General features: G+C 50.8%; 1 protein-coding gene across 1 annotated transcript in view; it reads right to left on the bottom strand.

Moving 5' to 3' along the window:
- Nucleotides 1-349: 349 nt before the first annotated feature.
- The window catches only part of BMP7 (bone morphogenetic protein 7), an 86,002-nt gene continuing 60,915 nt past the window's right edge, over nucleotides 350-25,436 (bottom strand). The window contains exons 4-7 of the mRNA XM_061126948.1: nucleotides 10,956-11,153; nucleotides 6,004-6,080; nucleotides 4,056-4,166; nucleotides 350-2,327 (exon numbers count right to left, since the gene is read on the bottom strand). Of these exons, the coding sequence (XP_060982931.1) occupies nucleotides 2,178-2,327; nucleotides 4,056-4,166; nucleotides 6,004-6,080; nucleotides 10,956-11,153 (536 nt within the window). The 3' untranslated portion in view covers nucleotides 350-2,177. The remainder of the gene's footprint in view (nucleotides 2,328-4,055; nucleotides 4,167-6,003; nucleotides 6,081-10,955; nucleotides 11,154-25,436) is intronic.

Here is a 25,436-nt window from a genome sequence, read left to right as displayed (position 1 = left end):
CAGTAAACACAGCTAATTTACCCCCTGCCTCTTTGAAACAGCTGCTGACAGCTGCACTGTAATTCAATCAAGGATCTTTGTAGTCAAGCCTACCAAATTCGCATTTGTTGTTTGGTTCCATCTCTCCTGCCCGGAGCCCCGCACAGCTGTACCGAATACTGATGAGCGTCCCTTTCTCCCCCAGGCCTGGATGATAAACAGCGTGTTAATGGTGGAGGCCAAGGCAAAGACTTCTCGGCAGACCAAGAGAACTCCAATATCCAGGCGTTGAGAGAAAAAACAACACAGACATACACAGGCCCAAAACCAGAACCAAATGTCTCCTTTTATTGCAAAGTCAAAACCCTTTTTATTTTGTCTATATACAGCATTTTCTCTGAGGACTGCTCTATGCAATGGCTGAAGGTACATCGGTCTGACCATTTAATAAATAGTCTTAAATAAGAAAATAAACAGGTTGGAGGAAAGCAAGCTTGTTGTCCTGAACAAGGGATTGGAGAGGGTCTAAAATGAGCTTCAGATGGACATAAATAATTTCTTTGTTTTGTAACAGCTATTTACAGGTTTCAGTGTACAAATGATGCTAGGGGTGTACGTGGTGTAAAAGCTTGCAGCAAGAGGGAATCACGCCAGATCCCCAGATCTGTCAACAGACAAAACAAAATGTAACAAAAACAGCAACTCTTCCCCATTGACAAGGCAGAGTGAAGGCTGCAGCCCAAGCTACTGAAGAAGAAAAAAGAAAATTAAAACAGGGCCCCGTTTTTCCAGGAACCAACTTAATCAACATGGAGAGACAGTTCTTCACTAGACCAGATCCAAGGGGCTGCAGGCGTCACCTGGATAACCTTGTTCTTTGTTCACAGACAGCCTGGTGGTCTCCAGGGCCCATGGTGCAGCTGGAGGCTGGGGACCTTCTGGCTAAGGTGAGGGAGGCGTGTGCCAAGGGCCACATCAGAAATGGTACCTTCCAGTCAGGACACTCTCAAGACAGCTTCCTCAGCCTTCCATTTGAGATGCGTAACTGCACATCCTGCTCCCAACAGACCTCCCACTGTGTCATCTTTCCCTTGCTTCCAGGGGCTGATTCTTTTGCAGGGTCCTCCCATAGGGGTCTGCGAACGAAACCCAGTGACTACAGAGGCCCTCGTCAGAGCCCAGACTTTAGGATGCTGCTATCAATAAAGGAGTCTGCTTGGGGGATGGATGACCCTCCTGCCCACCCACCCCTGTTAAGAGCTAGTGTGCTTCTTAAAATAGGGCTATGGTGGCCCTAACTTAGGATTGAGCTGCAAGTTTTGTCCTGACTGCTTTTCTCCTCTGACTGCCACCTCTCACTGACTTCCTACTGGGGGGAGAGTCGGAAAACTAAATCCAAGTGTCTGCCAGTGCTTCACACTTATCTTAATTTCTGCCACCAGGCACCCGGCTGAATGATGGAACCTATTTATCCTTCAAGGTCAACACACTCGCAACTCCAAGGAGAAATTTTCCCTCTCCTTCGCTGGCCAAATCTTGGCTTTGGGGTAGTCTACATAAACAGCGGGCCTGGGCAAGCCTCAGAATGAAACTGGAATGGCACAGAAAGGGGGCCTCCATTCTCCCCGCCAGCCACAGCTTCTGTTTATGAAATCAGAGTAAACCAAGAAATGGGGATAAATCGTTTAGGAAAATATATCTGTACCATCCTAACCATTTTCATTCATTCGTTTTATTGTGACATTTATTACAGGGACTTCTGCGTTGGACTTCCTCTCACACAAACAAGAGCGTGCCCACCCCTGGCCACACCCCCTTCCTCCCGCTGCTGGTGGCCGGGCTGAAGGGTGTCGTAATTACCCCTGGGAACGAGTCGGTACACGGCTGAGACTTCACAGCCAGCGATCGGGGCCCAGCAATTTTTCTTGATATATATATTTTTTTCCTGTTAGGTTTTGCCTGCAGCAGCTTGTACGATCTTGTCCGTAGGATGCTGATGAAAAACGGATCAAAAGCCATCTGCCTCTCAAATTCCTTAACACTCCTAACAGCATTATGGTTGGGGAGAGGGAACGGGAAGGCCTCACAAAATGCAGGTGGTCTGCTGGCTCCTCGCCGAGGCAGTGGGAGGTGCTGGACGGTGAGAGACCCAGGATCCAGAAAAACGTGACCCGGAAGCGTGTGACTTCCAGGAAGAGCTAGTGGCAGCCACAAGCCCGGACAACCATGTTTCTGTATTTCTTCAGGATGACGTTGGAGCTGTCATCGAAGTAGAGCACGGAGATGGCATTGAGCTGAGTCGGAGCACAGCAAGGCTTGGGCACCGTTTCCGGGTTGATGAAGTGTACCTGGAACACACCCCGAAACGGCGGTGGTGGTGAGACCTGGAGAGTCACTGCTCCCTGGCCTCCATGTTTCTGTAAGGAACAGGTACTGCTTGGACAGAATCCCCACTGGGGACACTCACTGGGCACTCCCAGTTCTAGGCACTTGATGGCTAACTAACTCAGTTCTGGGGTTATCCTGGACTTACAGATGAGAGAAGCAGAGCATACAGGGTCACACGGCATACAGCTAGGAAGACACTGGGGCCCGGGTCATTCTCCCTCACTAGGCTGTCCTCTTTGACATTCCAGGATGTTCGACAGCATCCCTGGGCTCCACTTCTAGAAGTCAAAGGCACTCCACCCCCACCCCTCAACTGTGACAACTAAAAATGTCTCCGTACGTGCATGCCAAGTCGCTTCAGTCGCCTCTGACTCTTTGCGACCCTTGGACTGTAGCCCACCAGGCTCTTCTGTCCATGGGATTCTCCAGGCATGAATACTGGAGTGGGTTGCCGTGCCCTCCTCCAGGGAATCTTCCTGACCCAAGGATCAAACCCATGTCTCCTGCAGCTCTTGCATTGCAGGTGAATTCTTTACCGCTGAGCCACCGAGGAAGCCAGACATTGTCAAATATCCCCTGGGAGGCAAAACTGCCCCAAGTTGAGAACCCCTGGGCCAGACAAGGGTCGGCCTGCAGGTCAAACCCTGCTCTGCCACATGTGTTTTTATGAATAAAGTTTTGTTGGCACACAGCCACACCCATTCAATACACAGCGTTTGTGGCTGCTTCTGCATTATAACAGCAGAAGTGAATAGCTGCAACAGAAACTTATGACTCTTAAAGTTAAAAATATTTACTATCTGGCTGTTCTCAGAAAAAGATTGCTGGCCTCTGGACCAGGCCTGTCCTGTCCAAGAAAAACAAATGCAAATCACAAGTGTAATTTAAAATGTTCTAGTAGCTACACTCTACAAAATGAAAAAAACAGGTAAAACAAATTTAAATAATATAATTTAACCCTGCATTTCAAAGCTATTATCACTTCAATATATACTTAACATAAGAAGTCATGAATGAGATATTTTACATTTTTTTATACTAAGGCTTCAAAACTCAGTGTGTATTTTATAGCTGCAAAACATCTCAATTGAGATTGCCACATTTAAGTATTCAAGAGCCACATATAAAAGTGGGTACCATATTGGATGGTACGAGTCTAGGCTATATTAGATGATTCTGCCTCAATAAACACCCTTGAATGGCTGAGCCATGAAGTTCAAGGCTAGGAGGCAAAGACCTGAACTCTGGGAGGGGACAAACTCTCAAGCCTGCCTTACCTGTAGGAAGACCAGACGTTGTGGAGCAGGGGATGGCGGAAGCTTACAGAGATGTATACTGACTACCAGGAACAACAGCGACTGAGGCAAGGCCAGGACAACTGCCCTTAGGCACAGTGATGTTTATCCATGATACTTTTAGGAGCCCATGAAACTGTTCTAGCTGCTTTTAAAACTAGGAGAAATAAATGCACTTCCAGGTTGAAGCTCATACACAATGATTATACTTATATGCTGTTAAACATACTTTTTATGGAGGGAGTCTCAAGAAAGCAACAGGGCCCAGGGCTCCAAAACTCATGACGTGTCAGAAACCTGCTGTGGCCCCAGCTTGGAGGGGCATGAGGCCAGATCTGGTGGCCCTGCTACAGCAACGGGCCACAACCCGGACAGCGCGCAGGCTACACTCACCAGCGTCTGCACAATGGCGTGGTTGGTGGCGTTCATGTAGGAATTCAGAGGGAAGGCGCACTCCCCCTCACAGTAGTAGGCAGCATAGCCTTCGGGTGCAATGATCCAGTCCTGCGGGGAGAGATCAGAGAGCCTGATGGGGCGTGGTCAGGTGATGGGCATGGTCAGAACACCCAGAGAGTGGGAACTGCAGGGTCCCACCCTCCAGGATGAAACCCTCCTCCTGTGGGCCAGACTCCGAAGCGCCTAGAGGTCAAAGGCATAGCCCACCTCCTTCTGGGCAGCTGGGGCTCCTGCAGAGGCAGAAGAAACAGGAGGCAGCCTTTCTTGGTCCAGTGCGTTAGCACTCAGTCGCTTCAGACTCTGAGACACTATGGACTGTAGTCCGCCAGGCTCCTCTGTCCATGGGACTCTCCAGACAAGAATACTGGAGTGGGTTTCCATGCCCTCCTCCAGGGGCCTTCCCGACCTGGGGATTGAACCCGCTTCTCCTGCACTGCAGGCAGATTCTTTACCCACTGAGCCAGCTGTGAAGCCTTTATTCCAACAGACAGTAAAAATGAGGGAAAAACCAGGGGGACTGGGCTGAGCCCAGAATGGACACTGGCTCTTCACTGGAAGGTGGCACAGACAGAGGTGACCAGGGGTATCAGTCTTACCCCTGCTGTGTGGTAGCACATGGGCGGTCTGTTAATAAAGCCTTCAGACCTCGCTTCACCCAGCACAGTGCCTGATACACTGTGCAACTCAACAAAGGATGCTCGTGGTCAGGTCAGCACAGAAATCGTGCTGTAACAATAAATACACCCCTCAGGGAGTCAAGTGCACCTGGGGCTCCATTCCACACTAGAATGTGAGCAACCCCTTAGACCATGGATGTTATCCTAAGAGTGAGGACAGAATCCCAGGAGGGCTCCAAGCTGTCTGTGGGCACAAGAGCCCTGAGGGCGCATCTGGGAACACGATTCCCTGGGAAGAATCTGGACCCTCCCACGGAAGTACAAACTCTGTGAGGGGAGAACAACAAAACCAGTGGCCCTGGTGATCTCATGACAACACCCTCTCCAGGGATATTTGGGCTTCATGAAGGTAGGCACCTTGCTATGCCCAAGGCTGCATCTCCAATGCCTAGAAAAGGGCCCAGGAGGTCACAGAAGCTCATCAACAGTTGAGATACTCTTTTTTTCTAGGATTCATCTCTTGCCCTTTGCCCTGCTTCAGCCAAATGGTGCCACAGGGGGTCAGCCATGGACCTAAGACATAATCCCAGCCCTACAATACCTGATTGGTTCAGGGACAAGCACCTGGCCTAAGCAGGGCCAATCAGCCCCTTCCCTGGGAATCTGAATCACAGATGGGGGAAGGAGGGGCAGACAGACACCACAGAGGGTGGGGGCCCGCCCTCCAGGTGGCTGGATTCCAGCCCACGGACTTGGCCATTTCTGAGGGAAGCAGCCAGTGCAGGATGCCAGTGGGTTCACGTGGAGAATGAGGTTCACAGTCCACAGTGTTTGGGTTTCTGGTTCTAGCCTGAGTCTCTAGCAGAAACCAGGTTTTTGCTCCTGGGTTTCATGAGGCATCCCTGCAGCCTCTAGTTAGGACATGAGGCTTCCCAGGTGGCTCAGTGGTAAAGAATCTACCTGTCAATGCAGGAGACACAGGTTCAGTCCCTGGTCGGGAAGATCCCCTGGAGGAGAAAATGGCAACCCACTCCAGTATTCTTGCCTGGGAAATCCCATGGACAGAGGAGCCTGACGGGCTACATTCCATGGGGTTTCAAAAGAGTTGGACACGACTTACGGACTAAACAGCTAGAATCTCAAGAGATGAGAAGCACGGCTCACTGCACATAGGGGACCCAGTCCCAGCGCCATAGTGGGGAGCATGGTGGGAAGCCCATACCAGAGGCTCCTGACACTGGGGCAGATCCAGCCACCCTCCCCCTTACCTGCCAGCCCAGGTCCCGGAAGCTGACGTATAGCTCGTGCTTCTTACATGCCTGCCTCTGGTCGCTGCTGCTGTTTTCTGCAGTGATGGGGAGCAGAGGTGCAGTACCGTGGCGAGGAAGAGGAAACACAGGTATTAACGCTTCCTCAGTCTAAGGCAGTGGCGCCATCCCAAGCAAACTTTGGGAGCTGGACACAAAAGTCGTTCAAGCATCTGTAGCCTCAAAACTCATTTCTACCCCCTGCAAATGGCCTCCATAGGGGAGGTACCAACGCCCCCATCTCTCACACAGTCTTAGTTCGCAGCTATCTCTGGATCCTCCTGTGCACACTGTTTTCTCTGGTTTGGTTGCTGACGTCTGCTTGGATTCCGTGTGGGAATCCATCTCTATCTGCACCCCGTCATACCGGCTGGGAGAGCCTGAATGGGGCAGGGTGGGGGGTTGTGCTGCTTCCGCTCAGCCTCACGCCTTGAGATGCTCAGCCCCATGGAGGGAGGCAGGAGGAGGCACACACAGGGCCTGGGACAAAGCCCCCACCACCGAGAAGACATGAGAGGGCAAAAAGTCAAGTCCCATTGACCTTTCAGAAAAACACAACACTGAGGTTTCTCTGAGGAACGAAAATTATGCACTGGGGTTTTCCAGAAGTATGTAGCATTGGTAGGAATTTGGGGTTTGGAACTGAGCACTTGTAAACATGTAGGAATATCTGTTCCTCTGTCTCTCTCCTGTGTGTGTGTCTCTCTCTGTCTCCCTTTCTCTGTAACACACACACACACTCTGCTGCTTCTGCATAATCTTCCCTGTACCCAGAAGCAAGAGGGATTCATTTTTTTTTCTTAACCACAATCTATCTCTCTTCCATCTAAAACATCCCACGGGCTTTCTATTGGCTTTTTTGAATATTCCTAATTTTACACACATCTTTATATCTAGAGTTGAGAGAAGACATTTTAAATAATGTACAAACCAGTGAGGAAATGACAATTGATTATGACAGAATGGCCTGTAAGTTTCTAGGAGGGAGGGAATCCTGGCCCCTAGGAAACACTCAGAACCAGTAAGATGATCCCAATGAGGGGGGCAGGGAGCACCAGCCTTTGGGTGTCTTGGGCCCTCATTACCTTGCTGCCCAGCATGTCATTCATTCATTCGTTTGTTCATTCACACAAATTGTTACAGAGCATCTACGGGTTTGCAGATACTGGTTTGGGCACTGGAGCTATAAGTGTGAATGAAGCATCGAGGGGGGCAGATGATAATCAAATGAGTAAACACCAATTACGTTCCATCTAGATGAGCATCGAGGAGGAACTAAGGGAGGAGAGGAGGACAGGAAGAATGTGCTGGGGGCTCTGTGCTGTGGGTGCTAACCAAGAGCCTTCAGAGGAAGTGGTGCTTGTGTAAGAACAAAAGGAAGTGAGATGGTGGGCCAGGTAGGAGATTCCAGGATAAAGGTGGAGTGGGACAGAGAGGAGGGTTAGAAGTCAGCAAGAACCAGGACAGGAGTGGTGGAGGGCAGAAGGATGGGAATGAGGAGGCGGTGCAGGCATTGGCGGTTGGCAGCGAGGAGGGGAAAGCTCTGCACTGAGCTCCACCGCTGGGGGTGAGGGAGGTTAGGGAGGATGGAGCAGGAATGGGAGTCCTGGGCCCCTCTTCCTCACCTCAGGACCTAACCTGAGGGCTGAAAGAGAGAGAAAACACAAGCTATGAGGGTAGCAGGGCTGCTGGAGGGCCTGGTGGTCATTCATATACAAACGTCAAGGCCAAGGGACCCATCAGAGGTGAACCCAGCAACCTCCTGGACCATTCACTGTGCCACCTGGAAGGCACAGACACAGCAGAAATCCAGGAAGGCCTCCATTGCTGTGACCACGCCTGTAACCCCGGGCAGCAACCCCGCAAGCCTTCTTCCCCTCCTTCCCTGTAGATAGGCAGAAGGGAGTGGGGAGAGAAGGGAGCGACCTCAGCTGTGATGCCGTGTGAAGGAGCCTGAACAAGACAAAGGTCTGAGCACTTTAGCCTGGGCCAGGGGTGTGGCAAAGAAGCTGTGTGTTGAGGACCAACATTGCTGGCTGTTTGGTGCCCTGAGTAAAGAAGAATCTGAAGGTACATGCAGGCTCACTGGGAAGAAAGTGCCGTAATTGATTAGCAATGTCTGCCACGAGCAGAGGAATGGCAAGTAGGGGCCTCAGTGCCAGTTTCCCCAGCCCTGAGAACAAGGCAATGACATTTAGCTTAATGTTGAAGCCCAAGGCCCCACAGGCCAAGGCCAAGAGCAGCTCCTGAAGCTAGTTGTGGGCATGTCAGTGTGGGCTGGGCCCTGGCTCTGCCCTCAGGGACCCCAGACACCTGGCTCCTTCAGGCTACCCTGGAATGCGGCTGCTCTGGGAGGAAGTGGTCAGAACTCCTATTCACTCTGACCTCTTCTTAACAGAAAGACAAGGAAAAGGAAGCAGAGATGCTCAAGAAGTGGACTCCCAGCTGGCCTGCCCTCCTGCCCTGCCCCACCCACCCCCAGCTGCAGCGGGCAGGCAAGCAGGAGCTGCTTCACCCACCTCCGCAAGCCTCGCCCGAGCAGCTGCCTGGACTCAGCACCCACCCCTACGGGTCATCTGGTGAAGATGCCTAATGACCAGGGAGTTGGGTCCAAATGGGGGTGGGAGAAGGAAATGGAAGGGAAGTGAGGATCCCAGCTTCTCACCCCAAACCACACAGTCTGAAGAGCAGCTGAAGGCCTTTGGGGGGCAAGGCTGGTCGGCAGAACATGTCCAGTCCCTCCAGCACACACAGGGCTCCCATGGGAGACAGGCTTCTACTTGTGTGCCCCTGCGGCAGGATTCTCAGCCCATCACAGGAGGTGTGTGTGTGCTCAGGGGCTCAGTCGTGTCCGACTCTTTGTGATCCCATGGATGCAAGCCCACTATGCTCCTCTGTCCATGGGAATTTTCCAGATAAGAATACTGGAATGGGTTGTCATTTCCTCCTCCAGGGGATCTTCCCGACCCAGGGATCGAACCTGTGTTCCTGCATTGGCAGGCAGATTCCTTACCACTGCACCATCTGGGAAGCCATTATGGGCGGAGGTAAAGCACTTTCAACAGGCACGTGCAGGCAAACACACCCTCCGAGATTCTGGTTTTTTAAGACTGTGGTGGGGCCCAGGCTTTGGTATTTCTTTTTTAAATTAAACTTCCAGGCAGGATTTAAGTGAACTTCAAACAGGACCAGGAAGTTGAAATCTAGAGCAAGAAAGCAGATCCTGGCCAAGGTAGAACTGTCATGTATGGTAGTGAGGGCCCCGTCCTGGGGGCTATGTAAGTGGAGACAATGGCGGTTTGGTAAGGATGTGGTGGGGGAAGCTGGGTGTGCAATTCTAAGACTTCGAGGGCAGTCCCTCCCCTTTCATTACCTTGGTTAGACCATTACACCTGACAGATCTCTGAGACATGTGAGATTTTGCAAGGCTGACATTTGCCAGCACTTCCTGCCTGCCTGACATGGAAAAGCCTCTAACAAGTCTCCCTGCTCTGACCCTCCCCAAGCACCCCACCCTGCTCCCCACCATTCTCAGAGCAGCCAGAATGAGCTGCTTATCAACCCCACCCCACATCACAGCTTGAAACCCTGCAAAGGCCTCCAAATTTGCTTTGGATGAAATTCAAACTCACGATGCGGCTCCCAAGAGGACATTTGACTCTGCTCACTCCCCGGCCGCACCCTCCCTGTCCCAGCCACGTGGCCTGCCCTCCACCGCCTGCCAAAGCTGCCATGAAAACTCCCTCCACTTATGGGTCCCACTGTCTGGAGTGCTGGTCTCCAGCCCACCCAGCCTGACCTTGGGGGCACCAGCTTGCCCCTGAAGAAGTCTCCTCTGAACCATCCCCTAACGGGTCCCTCGTCACCATCTCCTGGCTCCCAGGGCTGTGATCAGTGTGCCTGTGAATGACAGCCCCCTTCTGCCCACCTTGCATGAACTGTGGGCCATAGCTGGGCTTTCGCTATTGAACCCCAACCCCCAAGAACCTGGCATAGAGCATGCTTAAAGTACAAATGAAGAGGTTTTGTTGCTTTTTTAATTTGGGGGATCAGATTCCACTTGAGCAAGCCTAAAAAAGAGTGGATGCACCTGCCAGAAAAGAATTCTTACAAAATCTCTGCGCACAAACTCTGGAACCACACAGACTCACTGGAGTCCATCTGGCAGGGCGCCCTGCTCTTAAAAAACATCACCAATCACAGTAACTATATTTTTGCTTTTCCCTGGAAAGGAAAATGAACAGCAATTTCAAAATTCTGGAAATGACCTTCCAGGTAAGGCAAAAGAAGCTATTGACAATATATGTGGATCTGAGGGTGGGGGCTGCTCTGCCACACCCCCTCACCCTTCTAAACACCCCCACACTCCCTTCCACACTTCCTCCCACCAATCCCAGGCCTTTTCCGGCTCATGATGAACCCAGAGCTGGGAAGGCTCTACAAGAAAATCTTACCACCCATGTTCAGCAAGTGTTAAAGTTTGCCATGGGTTTCAAATGCATTTCACTTGAAGAAATAAAATTAAGGATACAGCAACTCCCCCTCACTTTTTGTCCCTCCCTTCCTCAGGACGATGGGGTGAAGTCTTCCTTCCATGTATGTTTTCATAGTTCTCCTTCATTTATTTGTAGTTCTTGTTTTGTTTGTTAAGAAATTTCACATGATTTGGCATCCTGTGACACTCATGTTCTGCTACTTGCATTTCGAAATGAATTTATGACACAGTTTACACAATGAAGATGGTGAGCTCTGGGCAGGAAGGGATTCTGTGGGTGGTGCTTCCTGCTGCATGGGTTCCAGAACCATCTGTAGAGCACATGCATGGATGTTGAGCCACCCCCGGCTGGGGTCCTGCAGGGGGCTCCCTGTGGGCTCCTTGGGGTCCGTGGAGTAAACCCCCCACCCCGGTGTACCTGCGACATTGGCCACCCGCAGGGCTTCCTGGTTCTTGGGCGTCTTGGAGCGATTCTGGCTGCGCTGCTTGCCTCCTGTGGAGCGGGTGCTGCGGAGGTGGACTTCAGTGGCCTTGAAGAAGGCCACCATGAAGGGCTGCTTGTTCTGGGGCCCCTGCCGCCCGATCAGGCCTGCCAACTTGGGGTTGATGCTCTGCCCTATACGGGAAGCAGTCAAATGCACAGAACAGGTGGTTACTGGGAAGGGCTGAACAGATGTCATGTTAGCCGAACCTCACAATGTCTGTCCATGTACTCGCCACTCCTTCATCACAAGCATGGCCTCAGCTCTGACTCTACACCGGGTTGTCCTAGGAAATTGGAACACAGTGGGAGTCACAGAGAGAACTCCCTGGCCTCTGGGCGTGCACACTGGTGGGGAAGGCAGGCAGGAATCATGCAGGGCAGGGAGCCCGTGGTGATGTGTGCGTGGAGACAAACGGAGCCGGGAGGGGTGTGACACAGTGTGACTCAGCGGCTCCCGACTGAAACCCCCACCTGACGCCCGAGGGAAAAGGGAGGGGGAGGTGGGAAGGCAGTGGAACCTCTGAGTCCTGGTCTGACTCCCCATCCCTCTTCACCTGGGCCCAGCCACATCTGGAATCCACTTCACCAGCAGGAGAGATGGCCTTGGAGGCAGGACATGCTCTGGCCCTGGGCCCACCTTCCTGGGTTCACATCCGGCCTCTGCCATTCGACGCCCAGATGCTCCCAGCCGACCTCTGCCCACCGGAAGTGCTCATTAGATTAGATGCCAGCTCAGAACAGTGGTCCAGGAGATCAGACAAGCAATGTGAGGGCTGAGCCCAGGGGCCCTGTCTCCATCTGAGAGGTCTGGGGAATGCAGCAGAGGCTGTGCACAAGCACCGCCCAGTGGCAAAGGATCCGAAAGAAGCCAGAACAAGAGGAAGAGGGACACCAAGAGAATTGGCAACCCTGGATACTGGGTGAGAAGGTGGGTGAGGCAGTCATGGTGTTCTGTACTCTGCGGATGGGTCCAGTGTAATGGGGGCTAAGAACAGGCTACCAGCTGCAGCAACAATGAGGCCATTGGTCAATACATACTTAACTCATTATTGACCAGAGACGTATTAAAATGTGTTGTTACTCCAATGTTAATTGATCGGAGACATCTCAGTATTCACTTACATAACAAATTGCCAGCCACAAGTGTTAATTTCTGCAGAAGTTCCCCCCTGGTCAATAACTACTACCATGTCCAGTGGTGATAAGTATTCCAAAGGAAGATAAAACAAGAAGACAAAACAGCTCAGAGAGGCTGAAAACTTGCCCAAGGACAAGGAGCTTGGAAGTGAGGGAGTTGAATTTGAAACCAGGGCAGGCTGCTTAACCACGATAGATATGGTCCCTGCAAGTTTGGTGACAGGGGTTGGAGGCCAGCGAAGGCACTGGGCCCAGTCACTCTGGAATCAACTTCCCTTGGAGCTCTCCAGATGGGCCTGATGTCCACAAACCCAGACGCCCAAGGACCAGCTCAGCATCAGGGGCATTTGCGTTAGCTGTATTACAGCAAATGTTCAAAACAGCTCCCCCACCCACCACTACTTCACCTTAGTCCCTCTTAATGCCAGCTTTCCTGCATTCTTTAGCAGGGTTTCCTCGAGTTCACTCATCTATAATTTGAATGATTCTATAAAAGAAACCATTAAAGTCGAGCCCCTAGGAACTGTACACCACCCCCCTCCCCCGGGAAGGCTGTTAGGGCAAAATAAAAATGCCTCCCTGAAAACCTGATGCTGTTTCAGATCCACTAAATGCAGTCACTGCACCTCTGAGGGAGGGTGTCTGGCTCCCTTTGGCCACTGGCAGTCCAGCCAGGTCCAGGGTCCCACAGCCTCAGCTGAGAAGTGGGAAGACAGAGGGAAGGGGGTCTCCAGGTGGCTGAAACCCACATCTGCTGGTGACCAGCCTATGAGGAAGCTGCATGCTGGGGCCTCTATTTCCTCATCTGTGAAACAGGGGCAATGCCAACTGTCTCATCCATGCCCTCTCTCCCCCACCCCATTTCTTGCTACTCAACTCAATTTTTATTTAGGCAGCTGTGCCTTAAACTGACTCCAGCCTGACCTTAGCAGGCGGGGCCTGTATTCTAATACTCAGCAACCAACCCTCCAGCCATAGTCATTGGTTAAAGTGACCCAATTGAGCCAATGAATGGAAGTTTCCAAGTGTAGGGTTCACAGCAACCTTCTCTTTCCCTGGAGAGCATTGAGGGAGGAAGGAGAGCCCAGAAACAGCCACCATCTGGCAACCATAGGTGGACTACATCACCAAAGGGGGCTGAGCTGGTGGAAGGAAGAGCAGAGAGAAAAACAGATTTCTGGTGATATCACTGAGCCACTGGATCAAACCAGTTCTGAAGCTGACCGGATTCTTGCCCCAATTACCCAAATGAATAAACCTCTTTGATTGTTTAGTCTGAGTTGCCATCAAGGGGCTTTTCTTGGCCCCCTTTTTTAGAGGCTTGGGAACTAGGGAACAGGGTAGCAAGTTATCCTGGGCCTGGCAGGCACAGGCACTCAGAGGGTGGGTATGGATTATTCCCCCTCTGTCACCAAATATGAGAAAAGATTAAGGCTTTCAACGTAAAAGCTGTGTCACCACAACAGACATTCAGCTTCAACAAAAAACATGAGTATGGAAAACTACAGTGAAATGTCACTTCGCTCCCACTAAGATGGCTAAAATAAAGGTGGACAAAAAACAAATACTGGTGAGGATGTGGAGAGAGTAGAACCTTCATACGCTGCTGTTGGGGTTATAAAAACGTTGCAGGTATTTTGAAAAACAGTTTGGCAGTTCCTCAAAGAGTTATACACAGAGTTCTCATACGACCCGGCAATTCCACCCCTAAGTATACACCCAAGAGAACTAAAAACATAGGTTCACAAGTGTTCACAGCAGCATTATTCATAACAGCCAGAATGTGGAAACAACCCAAATGTCCATTAGCTAGTGAATGGATAAATAAAATGTGGTTATCCATACAAAGGAATATTATTCTCCATAAAAAAAAAAAAGAAGTACGGATCCATGTTACAGCATGAATGAACTTTGAAAATGTTATGCTATGTGAAAGAAACCAGTCACAAAACATCACATATTGTATGATTTCATTCATACGAAATGTCCAGAATAGGTAAATCCATAGAAACAGAAAGTAAATTTATGGTTTCCGGGAGCCTGGGGAAGGAAGGGCATGGGGTGAGCACTAATGGACAGGAAGTCACTTCTGGGGAAGACCACTAGACAGTCAATGACTATACAAGAAGGTGAATGTGCTAAAAACCACTAGATGGTGAATTCCATGTTATGTGTCATAAGTTAATTTTTTAAAGTACAAAAAAAAAAAAAAAGGACGAGGACTTCCTTGGTGGTCCAGTGGTAAAGAACCCACCTGCCAATGCAGGGGAAATTGGTTTGATCCTTGGTCCGGGAATATTTCACATCCCTCAGAGCAACTAAGCCCACACCACAATTACTGAAGCCACCTCGCTCTATAGCCTGTGCTCTGCAAGAAGAAAAACCACTGCAATGAGAAGCCCCAGCACCAAAACGAACAGTAGCCCCCACTGGCCACAACTAGAAAAAGCCTGCATGCAGCAGGTCAAAAATAAATAATACATAAATTAATTCATTAATTAAAAAAAAATAGGGGTAGGAATGATCCATCCATTGAAAGCTGGGAGACAGATTTTGTTAATAAATAGTATAAGGATGCCTATCACAGTGCCTAGCACTCATAGATTTAATGACCATTTGCTAAATGAACAAATGCCTCCCATGCCAACAGTGGATGGAGCACTCACAGTCCATCCAACCCTCTACATGGCCCCATGGAGCAGATATCATGATGTCACTTTATAAAGAGAAGAAAGGTTACACTATGAAGGCCTTGAAACAGGTCGGTGGTGGAGCCAGGATCTGAACCCCGTTCTGTTGGAGCCAAAGGTCAAGTTCTCAGCTGTGACATCAGTGTGTCCCAGAGCTGCAAACACCCCAGCCTCCATCCTGGGCTGCGCCGTGTGCTAGAGGTCAAGGTTCCCCAACACAGGGTGGAGGCTGACATGAGCTTAGAGGCCCCCTTCACTCAGGGCCACACCTCAAAGAGCCACCCAGAGGTGGGGAAGGAGACAGCTCTCTCCCAGACTCCTCTTCACCTCCCTGGTGTTCCTTGAAACATCAACTATGTGACCCTGGTCACTGGGAAGAATGAGGAATGGACTCTGAACTGGGTCCGTCCCCTGGCTTCCTCTTGGATTGTTGTTCAGTCGCTAAGTCAATGTCCGACTCTTTGTGACCCCATGGTCTGCAGCACGCCAAGCTCCCCTGTCCTTCACTGTCTTTTGGTATTTGCTAAGATTCATGTCCATTGAGTCGGTGATGCTGTCTAACCATCTCATCCTCTGTCGCCCCCTTCTTTTTTTGCTTTCAATCTTTCCCAGCATCAGGGTCTTTTCCAATGAGTTGGCTCTTCACCTCAAGTAGCCAAAGTATTGGAGCTCCAGTATCAGTCCTTCCAATGAGTATTCAGGGTTGATTTCCTTTAGGAGTGACTGTTTTGATCTCTTTCCTGTCTAAGCGACTCTCAAGAGTCTTCTCCAGCACCGTGGTTCGAAAGCATCAATTCTTCAGCACTCAGCCTTCTTTATGGTCCAACTCTCACACTGGTACATGATTACTAGAAAAACCGAACTATATAGATCTTTGTCATCAAAGTGATGTCTCTGCTTTTTAATACGCTGTCTAGGTTTGCCATAGCTTTTCTTCCTGTTAGGGTGGGAGGTGATGAAAACACGACCTAGTGATGTGCTGTCCTTGCTGTTTCACAAAAAAAAGTGGTTTGGGGGCAACGTACTGTGGACATCTTTCCTTGTCAATGAAATGCATGTTGATCTCATCTCTTGTGGCCGCTGAGGGGTATTGCATCTGCAAATCCCTTTGCCTTGTCCTCTTCCGTCCCAGGTTTGAACAAACAACTTGCTTATCCATTTAGTAGTTCAATCAACAATGATTCATGGAGCCCCCACTGTGTGCCAGGCACTGTGCTGGGCTGCTGCTGGGTATAGCGCCGAACAAGGTGGCAGCCGCCATGCGCTGACCAGAGAAGGGGGTGCCCTCAGGGACGAGGGGGGACTGGTCAGTGGTGAATCACATGTCTCAGTGGGGGCTTGGGGTCATGTTCTAGGTGTGACAGCAGCCCCAGAGGATGTGGCAGGGCCAGAGTTCTGTGCTAAGAGGCCCACTGGGGCTGGTGTGTGGGGAGCAGATGGAGTGGGGACAGGGGAAGCCGAGAGGGGGTCCAGAAACAAGCCCCCGCCCACCATGCCCTCCCCTGGACCCCCATAGTGCTCAGGGCGGCCTCTCTGGGCCCTGAATACACATTCTGCTCCTACAAATAATCAGCAACTCAGGTCAGGGATGGTCCCTTGCGCCCACTGTCCCCACACAGGCTAGAGCTCTCAGATGGGACCCAAAGCATGTTTCACCAAAACTCTGGCCCACAGGCAGGAGAGATCAGAGGCAGGACTGGTCACTAGTCCTCGGACTGCCCACCTGTGTAGGCAGCTAGATCCTGACCAGTATGCCACCTGTGGTAGGGTCGTACTTAAGCATGTCGTACTGAGCCCACCCAGCATTCACATGTTGAAACTTTTACCTTTTCACTGCATTTTACAGTGCATGAAAAAACCCTAGTCCAGTTAAAGGGATTTTCCAAAATTCATACCCCAAAGTTTGCTAAGTCTGTAATTCCGTAAGTAGTTTGAGCCTTTCCTTCTAGTCTTTTCTCTTCTTACCCATGCACCTATTTGATAGTTGGGATCATACTTTGGGGAGAAAAAAAGCACATTCACCAAGAAGGTGATTGCACATACAGCTGCCTCCCCACCCAGCACTGGGCATTTGGGCTGATGGTTCTATGGGGCACTGCCGTGGGCATAGTAGGATGTGTTAGCAGCATACTTGGCTGTTCCCAAAATGCATCCCCGACATGTTTGCAGACCTGGCCACGTGTACCCTGGGAGGCAAAATGTCCCAGGTTGAGAGCCAGCAGTTATGTATACTCTCCTGAAAGTAAATCAGGCAACACAGAGACGATGTGATGCTTTGTTAAAGCAGGACAATTGGATGGGGGCCACGGCATGGAGTACCAACCAGCCATCTAAAAAATCCACTCATCTATTTACAAATATCCCTGGCGCCCACATGTCCCAAGCCCAGCACAGCTCTGTGCCCGGGGGTGGAGGGGTGTTCCGACAGGAACAAGACAGGTCTAGGCTCTCATGAGGCCGACAGAAGGAAGGGCTGCCAAGTGACAGGCAGAACATGATACGGTGTGATTCCACAAGGGAGCAAAGAAAGTTAAAGCATATACCAACATATGTGGATATGTACATACATAAAGTTTATTTTTGTTTTAATATCCCCACAAAGGGCAGAGAAAGGTTATATTGGGGGAGAGGACGCGTGGGTTGGCTGGGAGAGGAATTCCTTTTCATTTTATGATGTTACAATATATGGGCTTCACTTAGCACTTGCAAGTATTTGTTTTATTTGTCTCTAAATGTCCAGGGCAAACCACACTGAATAGAGAGCCAAGCCAAACGTATTAGGCAGAGGGATTGAGCTGGGTGACATTCATCTAGGCAAAAGAGACACATCTTATTTTAACATAGGTCTGTATCTTTGGGAAAGCTGAAAAGGATTTATTTTCTAGACAAGTGTTCATGCTCGTGCTCAGTCACACAGTGGGGTCCAACTCTTTGGACCCCAGAAACTGTAGCCTGCCAGGCTCTTCTGCCCATGGGATTTTTCAGGTCATTTCCTCCTCCAGAGGATCTTCCCGACCCAGGGATGAAACCTGTGTTTGCTGCATCGACAGGTGAATTCTTTACTACTGAGCCACCTGGGAAGCCCTAGACAAGAGTTAATAGGTTTAAAAAAAAGAAGAAGAAGAAAAAAAACCTGAAGATTTGCCCAAGGATGGGGTTATCAGATTTTGCAAATAAAAGTACAAGATGCTTAGTTAAATTTGAATTTCAAATAAATGAATAATGTTTGCAATACATGGGACATACTTATGTTATGCAGTGATTTGCTGTTTATCTGAAATTCACATTGAACCAGGCATCTGTGTTTTATCTGTCAAGACATGCTCCTTTAGTCAAGATAGAAAGCCTTTCCCGGCATGTGATGGTGACTGACCCCGCCACAGACTGTAACAACCACAGTGGGAAGGCCTCCCACCCACCCAACAGGTAGGTAACAACTCTGCCAATTGCTGATTTCTTCATCCTTAGAAAAATTCATGGCTTACCTGTCTATGGGGTATTCTGTTTCTACCTTTTGGCTTTTCTTATATTTTTGTTTTCAAATTAATGTATAGGCTCCAATAGTTTGGCCACCTGATGTGAAGAGCCAGCTCATTGGAAAAGACCCTGATGCTGGGAAAGGTTGAGGGCAGGAGGAGAAGGGGGCAACAGAGGATGAGATGGTTGGATGGCATCACTGACTCAATGGACATGAATTTGAACAAATGCCGGGAAATGGTGAAGGACAGGGAAGCCTGATGTGTTAACAGTCCATGGGGTTGCAAAGAGTCTAACGTGACTGAGTGACTGAACAACAAAAATTGACCTTCTTTTGGTAAACAGGTCGGTTTTAATGTGTGTATGGGTTCTTCTCAGCATCACTTCTATCAGGATACAGGGCAGCGCCCACACCCCAAAGAATCCCCTTGTGCTACTTAATCTCAGTGCGTCCAACCAGGGTTGAGTCTGCCCCCTCCAGGGGACACCGGCAGTTTTTACAACTTGGAGCAAAGGATGCTACTGGCCTGGAGTGGGTGGAGGCCAGAGATGCTGCTAAACATCCGACAGCACACAGGACATCTCCACTCCAAAAAACACACAGAAAATGCCAACAGTGCCAAGGAGGAGAAATGCCTGCTATCCTGTCACTCCCTTCCCTGACTCCCAGACTCCAGCAATGACTGACCTGTTTGCATCCCTATAGGTTTGCACTTTCTAGATATTTCATATACAGGCACGCCTAGTTTTCTGTGCCAGCTGATTTCAACCCACGTGTCTCTGAGATGCTCTCATGGTGCCATGAGTTTCACGGTCCATAGTGTGGATGCACGAAGTCTGGTGACGCGGTCAGCAGCTGAAGGACACGTGGGCTGTCTCCGGCGTAGGTGAGCACAAGCGTCATGAGATATTCAAGGACAGGTTTTGTGTAGACCTACATCTTCATTTCTGTGATGTGAAACAGAGGTGCAATCCTTCGTGTTGCCCATTCCCCACACTCTTTGCACACTCTCAGAGTCCATCAGGGCTGGCATCATCCTGCCTGCCATCTGGAGAGGCTGGGGAGACTACAGAGCGGTTCTGCTTCCCTGGCAGGGCTGGGTCCGCTGCTAACACTAACCAGGGGTGGCCAACTAAAGTCCATGGGCCAAATCCAGCCCTCTGCATCTTTTTGCAAATACAGTTTTGCTGGAACAAAGCCTTGCACATCCATGCACACTTTTACCATCTGCTTTAGCGCATATATTTACTGCTACTCTAATGACCAAGTTGAGGAACCTCACAGAGAGTGTCTGACCCACAAAACTAAAACATTTATCATCTGGCACTTTACAGAAAGAGTTTGCTGATCTCTGGACTAACTGACCCAGATCCATGTAATTCTAGACTTGTAAAGAAAACCATAAAATGTCCCCGTGAGATAAGACGCCTTTACTGTCTATTATCTGCCAAGGAAAGGGTTCCTGGAAGAGTGGGTTCTACCCATTGCTGGTTCACAGCAGATTATTGAGCACGTGCCTCGTGCCAGGCGCTGTGCAGAGCCCATTCTGCGTACGGCTCCTCTGGCAGGACTACTGACTACTGTGCTGGGCTGTGCTTAGTCGCTCAGTCGTGTCCGACTCCTTTCAATCCCACGGACTGTAGCCCGCCAGGCTTCTCTGTCCATGGGGATTCTCCAGGCAAGAATACTAGAGTGGGTAGCCATACCAGGGGATCTTCCCAACCCAGGGATTGAACCTGGGTCTCCAGCATTGCAGGCTGATTCTTTCCTGTCTGAGCCAACAGAGAAGCCCACTGACTACTAGCTACTCCATTTACAGATGAAGAAAGCTGACTGGAGGCTACAAACTTGACCGCTGAGCCTCCGCTGAGTGCAAGTGGCTGGAAAAGCAGAAAGGAGAGATTGCCCAGGCATGGACACAGACCACCTCTGGGGCCTCCAAGAGTAGGAGGGATCCATGGAGGCTCGAAGGGGAGGTCCTTACAAGAGGCGGGCCAGGTGGGCAAGGGTGTGGATGTTGGACTCTGGAAAGTGCGTTGAGGACCAGGGATGAGCCAGAGCATTTGGCCATGGCTGGCAGGTCCCAGTGGCCTGAGCAGAAATGGCACAACCAGCCCAGAAGAACCCAGGAGCCGACGAGAAGCACAAGATGGGCCACCCAGGAGAGGATGGGGTGCAGCTCAACGGCAGAGAGAGGGGGCATTTTGGTTTTCTTGTGGCTTCTTTGTTTTCCAGGCCTACAGCTATCGGGTGCCCCTCAGAGTCCCAGAACATAAGAATCCTCCTCCTTCATTGTGCAAAACACATTAATTCCAGCCACTTCTCTTGATGGACCAAGGCCTAGGTGACCAGTGAGAACACAGTTAATGTTTGTGACATCTCCTTGCCCCGATTTCCCAAGGCCACCCCAGCTGCCAGTGCCCACCAGCCCTGGAAGGACCCATCCCAGCCTCCCGGTCATCAAGGCCTCTTCCTCGGCTCTCTCGCTCTGGCTTCTGAACAAACAGGATGTGAAGCAATCGCAAGGGCGAAGGCACCTGGGAGCCAGCTGTGCCTCGGGTGGACTGCTCCCCGACCTCAGCTTGACAGGGCTTAGTCTCCTCAGCCTCCGTGGGCGATCAGCTCACTCCCGGGGCTGTCCCCAGCTGCTGCGGCAGGCGCCACACTTGCACGGCATATGCCCTCAATCCTTTAAGTGCCTCGCAATCCCATTTGATCCCATCTGGGATGATCAAGAATAGGGATATGTACTCTTGCGGCCCTGGAGAGAAGCCCGAGGCCCTCTCTGCACACAGAAGTCCAGCACAAGCCCGAGTCTGCCACCCGAAGGCAGAGGTGGGTGGGTGGGAAAAGAAGGGGCCCTTCTGGTCTTGGAGCTCTGGGAAGGTCAGGAAGCTGGAGGTCCCCTACGAGAGAGTATGAGAGGGGAACTGAGACACTCAGATTATATTCTTGGGTCAGGGAGCCGGGGCTGATGAGTGCTGCCCTCCTGAGCCGTCAGTAATTTCTTAAGCAGACAAGGGAGAGGAGGAGGATCCTGTAAGTAAGGACAAGAGGCTGGAGCCCTTGTCCTGGGAACAAAGGAGTAGGTGCTTCTGTGTCTGCAAAGATGTAAGAGTCTCCAGTCCAAATCAGTATTCACTGCGCCGCTGTTTGGCAATGGGAGACAATATCAGGAATGCCATATGCAGGAACCCCACCGAGCCGTCCTCAGGATGGGAGCAGAAACCTCGTCTTGTTGAAGCTGGAGCAGTGTCTGCGATAGTCCCCTGGCCCATCAGAGCTCCACACAGATGTTTGTTGAGTGAATAAATATGTTTTCAATGTGGGCCAAAAAGCCCTTGATTGTAGGAAGCTGGTTCTGACCACCAGGTGCTGGGGCTCAGAGGGTTCATCGTCACTCCCCAGGTTGGCATGCAGGTCCTAGGCTGACCATCGGGCCCCGTGGCCAGGCCCACGGTACTTTTAGGGACCCAGGAAAACATTCTAATGTCTCTTAAAATCAGAACACAAAACATGGAGTTTTTAGGGCTGGAGACAATGTTTTCGTTTTTAATACAGCTAGGATTACATTCATTATTATACCCAGATGGTTATAAACCTAATTTTTAATATTTTTGAATGGAGGGAGGACCCCTGGCCATTTCAGTGACACTGGCTCCTCTAGTTAGTCCTGTGGGAAACCCACTGTCTTCTGGGTCCTTTTTCAAACTCTTCTCAGGAAAGGGGATTTGGAGAGAACAGACAGGCAGAAACCAAGACGCTTTAGGGTCCCAGGCTCTGTCCGGATGGCCAGCTGTGCACCCAGCAGGAGCTTGTTAATAACACACTGCCCACAGGTGTGGCCTCTGGTGACGTCATTCTGCAGACAGCGTGCTGGCCCAGGGCTCAGCATTTTACACGAATTCACTCTTTTCTTCCTCCCAGTCATAATCATGCCCGAGGAACAAGGGGACATGGCATCAGGAGGTTGGACTAAACTCCCAAGATCACATGAGGCCACCCCCTGGAGCACCAGGCTCCTGGGCCCTGGAGTCAATGCAGGAGCTGCAGGCCTGACCCCCTTCTGCTCCTGCGTGAGACCCCGTGGTCCAGGCAGGCAGTGAGGGTTCAGCTCTCAGCAGCACCGCCTGGACAGCCCCCTTGCCAGCTGGCAGGCCCTCCACTCTAGTGCCAGGGTTCCCTCTGCTCAGGGGGCCTCTTCCCCCGTCTCCCACCACCCCTGGGGGGGTGGGAGGGGGTGCCCAGCCTGTGTGGCTGGGGCAGGGGAGGGGCTTCCTGTCCTTGTCTGTGCAAGGAGGGACAGCAGACACCAGCCCTCCTTCCCGCAGCATCCCATCCTCGGAGACGAGATGAGGCTCCCCACTTGGTTCCTGATGAGCCCCAGGTGCCCAGAGGGGTTTATGGGCTTCTCCCGCAAGGGCATGCTGGCTGGCAGAGGCCCCAGCTGTGCACACTCTCCGACAGGAGGGCCGCAGCTGGAGGAAGAGGAAACAGATACATGCTTCCTGGGTGGTCTCAGGCGGCATTTACAGACCCAGGCTCACCTCACCTCGCACCAAATATCAGGAAAGGAGGTCTGTAACCCCTGTACTTCACAAGGATGAAAGTGAGCTCATTGTAAGACACTGCAAGCCTAGCTCAGGGCCCCGTCCTCTCTCCTCCCAGATGGGGCGCTGGGAGCTGGGCCTGGTTGCCATGGCCCTGGAACTCGTCCTCCCCAGGTGCTGTCCAACGCAGCGATCCTCACTGAGTTCATGTTACAGCTAGCAGGTGGTCCCAGGGCAGGGGCCAGGCTGTCTCCACAGGCCACACAGGGCTGGCACACAGTATTTGCCCACTAATCTGCCCATCACGTGGACCCCAGCATCCACGGACTCCCCAGCAGGCCCTGCTGGTCTTTCACCTGTGTGGGCATCCAACATGAAAAGGTTTGAACTCATGTTTAGACGTGGCCAGCCTGAGCACCATCTTATAAACAGTGTACCCCAAAACACGGGGCATGACTTCACCAGAATCTTATCACTGGGCCAGATCCCAAGTTACTGAGGAGCTTGTAAGAAAAGGCAGATTCCTGGGCCCATCTTCGGGGACTCGCCGTCAGAGGGTCTGGGGGGTGGAGCCTGGGAATCTGTATGTTCAATATGCCTGCCACCCTGGGGATTCTGATGCAGAAGGAACCCCGTGGAGGAAAAGTTTCCCAGCCAGGAGCCTGTGGTCTCAGAAATGCTGGGCTCTCTCACTTCTTATCTCATCCCCCCTTCAAAGAATCAAAAACTCACATGTCCAGCTGGCCACTGAATACTCTGCCCCTCCCAGATGGTGTGGGTGGGTGGGCCTTCCTTGACTCGGGCAACTGGACCAAATTTGAGGCTGTGCTGCCTCAGCATGCACAGCACCGGGACAAGTCAGGTCCCAGGGCGGCAGCATCCATGCCCGGCCCCAGGGCCCCATTAGGAGGGGAGGAGGGGAGGCAGCAAGTCAGGGGCCTGGCATCGGACCCTTACCCTAACTCTAGGCATCATCTTGTGGCCACTAGGCTATACTCCTCCTGCATGGAGGCAGCTGATGGAATATGGAGACTCAACACCCCTCAGGGGCCTCAATTCCCTCACCTGTCCCATGGAGATGCTAATAATAGCATCTACCCAACTGGGAATGGTGAGGATTATAGGAGACAATGGCAGAAAGCACTTACTTTGTGCTTAGCAGCTACCACATGTTAAGCAATTAAGCTTTTCACTCGCATGAGCTCATCTAATCCTTCACAACCACCCTGAGAGGTGGAAGCTGTTATTAACCCCATTTTCCAGATGAGGGACATTAAGTGACTCACCCTGGGTCATGTGGCTAGAAACAGCAGAGCTGGGACTCAAACCCGGGGAGTTTAGCCAGCTCCTGAGCCCAGGCTCTAACCATCAGGCCGTGATACCTCAATAAATGCCGAGCCTCGGCAAAAGGTGGGGGACAAAGACCCTGGGTGTGGGGGAGAAAGGGGTTGGCAGGCTTGATACTGGGTTGAGTGTCACTTAAGAGAAAAACCAAACCTAAGCTATCCCGAGCCAGAAGGGTAGGCAGGACAGAGGAGCACCAGACCCACTGAGGTCAAGTTAGCAGGTCAAACCCATATCTATAAGTTCAGGGAAAAGGTCACTCTGAAGAGAGCAATCAAGTCTCCCTCAGCCTCATGGGTGCCCCATCCCCAATATGTTCCACAGGGACTTTTAAGGACAAAGAAGAGCTGAATGAACCTATTGCCAAATAAGTTTGGAATTCATCTATGCTATTGACCCCATCAAGAGACTCACAATGGACATCGGCAAAATAAAGGCTCTGAGAAGTCCTGCAGTGAAACCTGCTTAGTTCATCCAGCCTAGCCTTTCTTGCACGTAACTGATCATGATTCTTCACAGAACACAGTTTGAGAAATTCTGGTCGGGGCAAACTCCTTCTGTAAACAGCATTTCTGAAAATAATATTTTCAGCTTTCTGAGCCATAGTGTCCCTGTCACAACTACTCAAATCTGTTGTTACAGCATAAAAGCAGGTTCAGGTGATGCATAAACCAGTTAGTGTACCTGTGGAATACTAAAACTTTATTTATGGACACCAAAATGTAAATCTCATATAATCTTAGGTGTCACAAAATAGTCTTCTTTTTAAAATTTTTCTCAGCCATTTAAAAATTTGAGAACTATTCTTAGCTCACAGGCACCCCAGAACAGGCTGGAGGCTGAATTTGGTCCACCGTGCATAATTTGCCAATCAGGTATAGAACAATAGGAAACTACAGTACCTTCTAGGACCCCACTAAAAAATGTTAGGGGCACAGAAAGTGGAAGGTTTGGTGGGGGAGGGAAGCTTGGGGGAAACTGTCAGTAGGAAGACTAGACTGGAGCGAAGACAAGTGTGGCCCTAAACTCCGTGACTGTTCCCGTATAGCACGTGACCATAGATAATTCTGGAGAAAAAATTACAAAATGTATCTACGCTGCCTAAATCTACTTGGCAAAACCCAGCATTAACCACAGTACAAAGAAAAACTAAAAACTGGAACAATATTTACAGCTCAGATCACAAAAATGTCCCTAAAATGTAAAGCAGAAAATG

Source organism: Dama dama, chromosome 23, assembly GCF_033118175.1.
Source record: "Dama dama isolate Ldn47 chromosome 23, ASM3311817v1, whole genome shotgun sequence".
In the NCBI taxonomy this organism is placed as follows: domain Eukaryota; kingdom Metazoa; phylum Chordata; class Mammalia; order Artiodactyla; family Cervidae; genus Dama; species Dama dama.
Note: the sequence above shows the minus strand (reverse complement) of the source record. Positions and strands in the feature narration are given on the sequence as shown.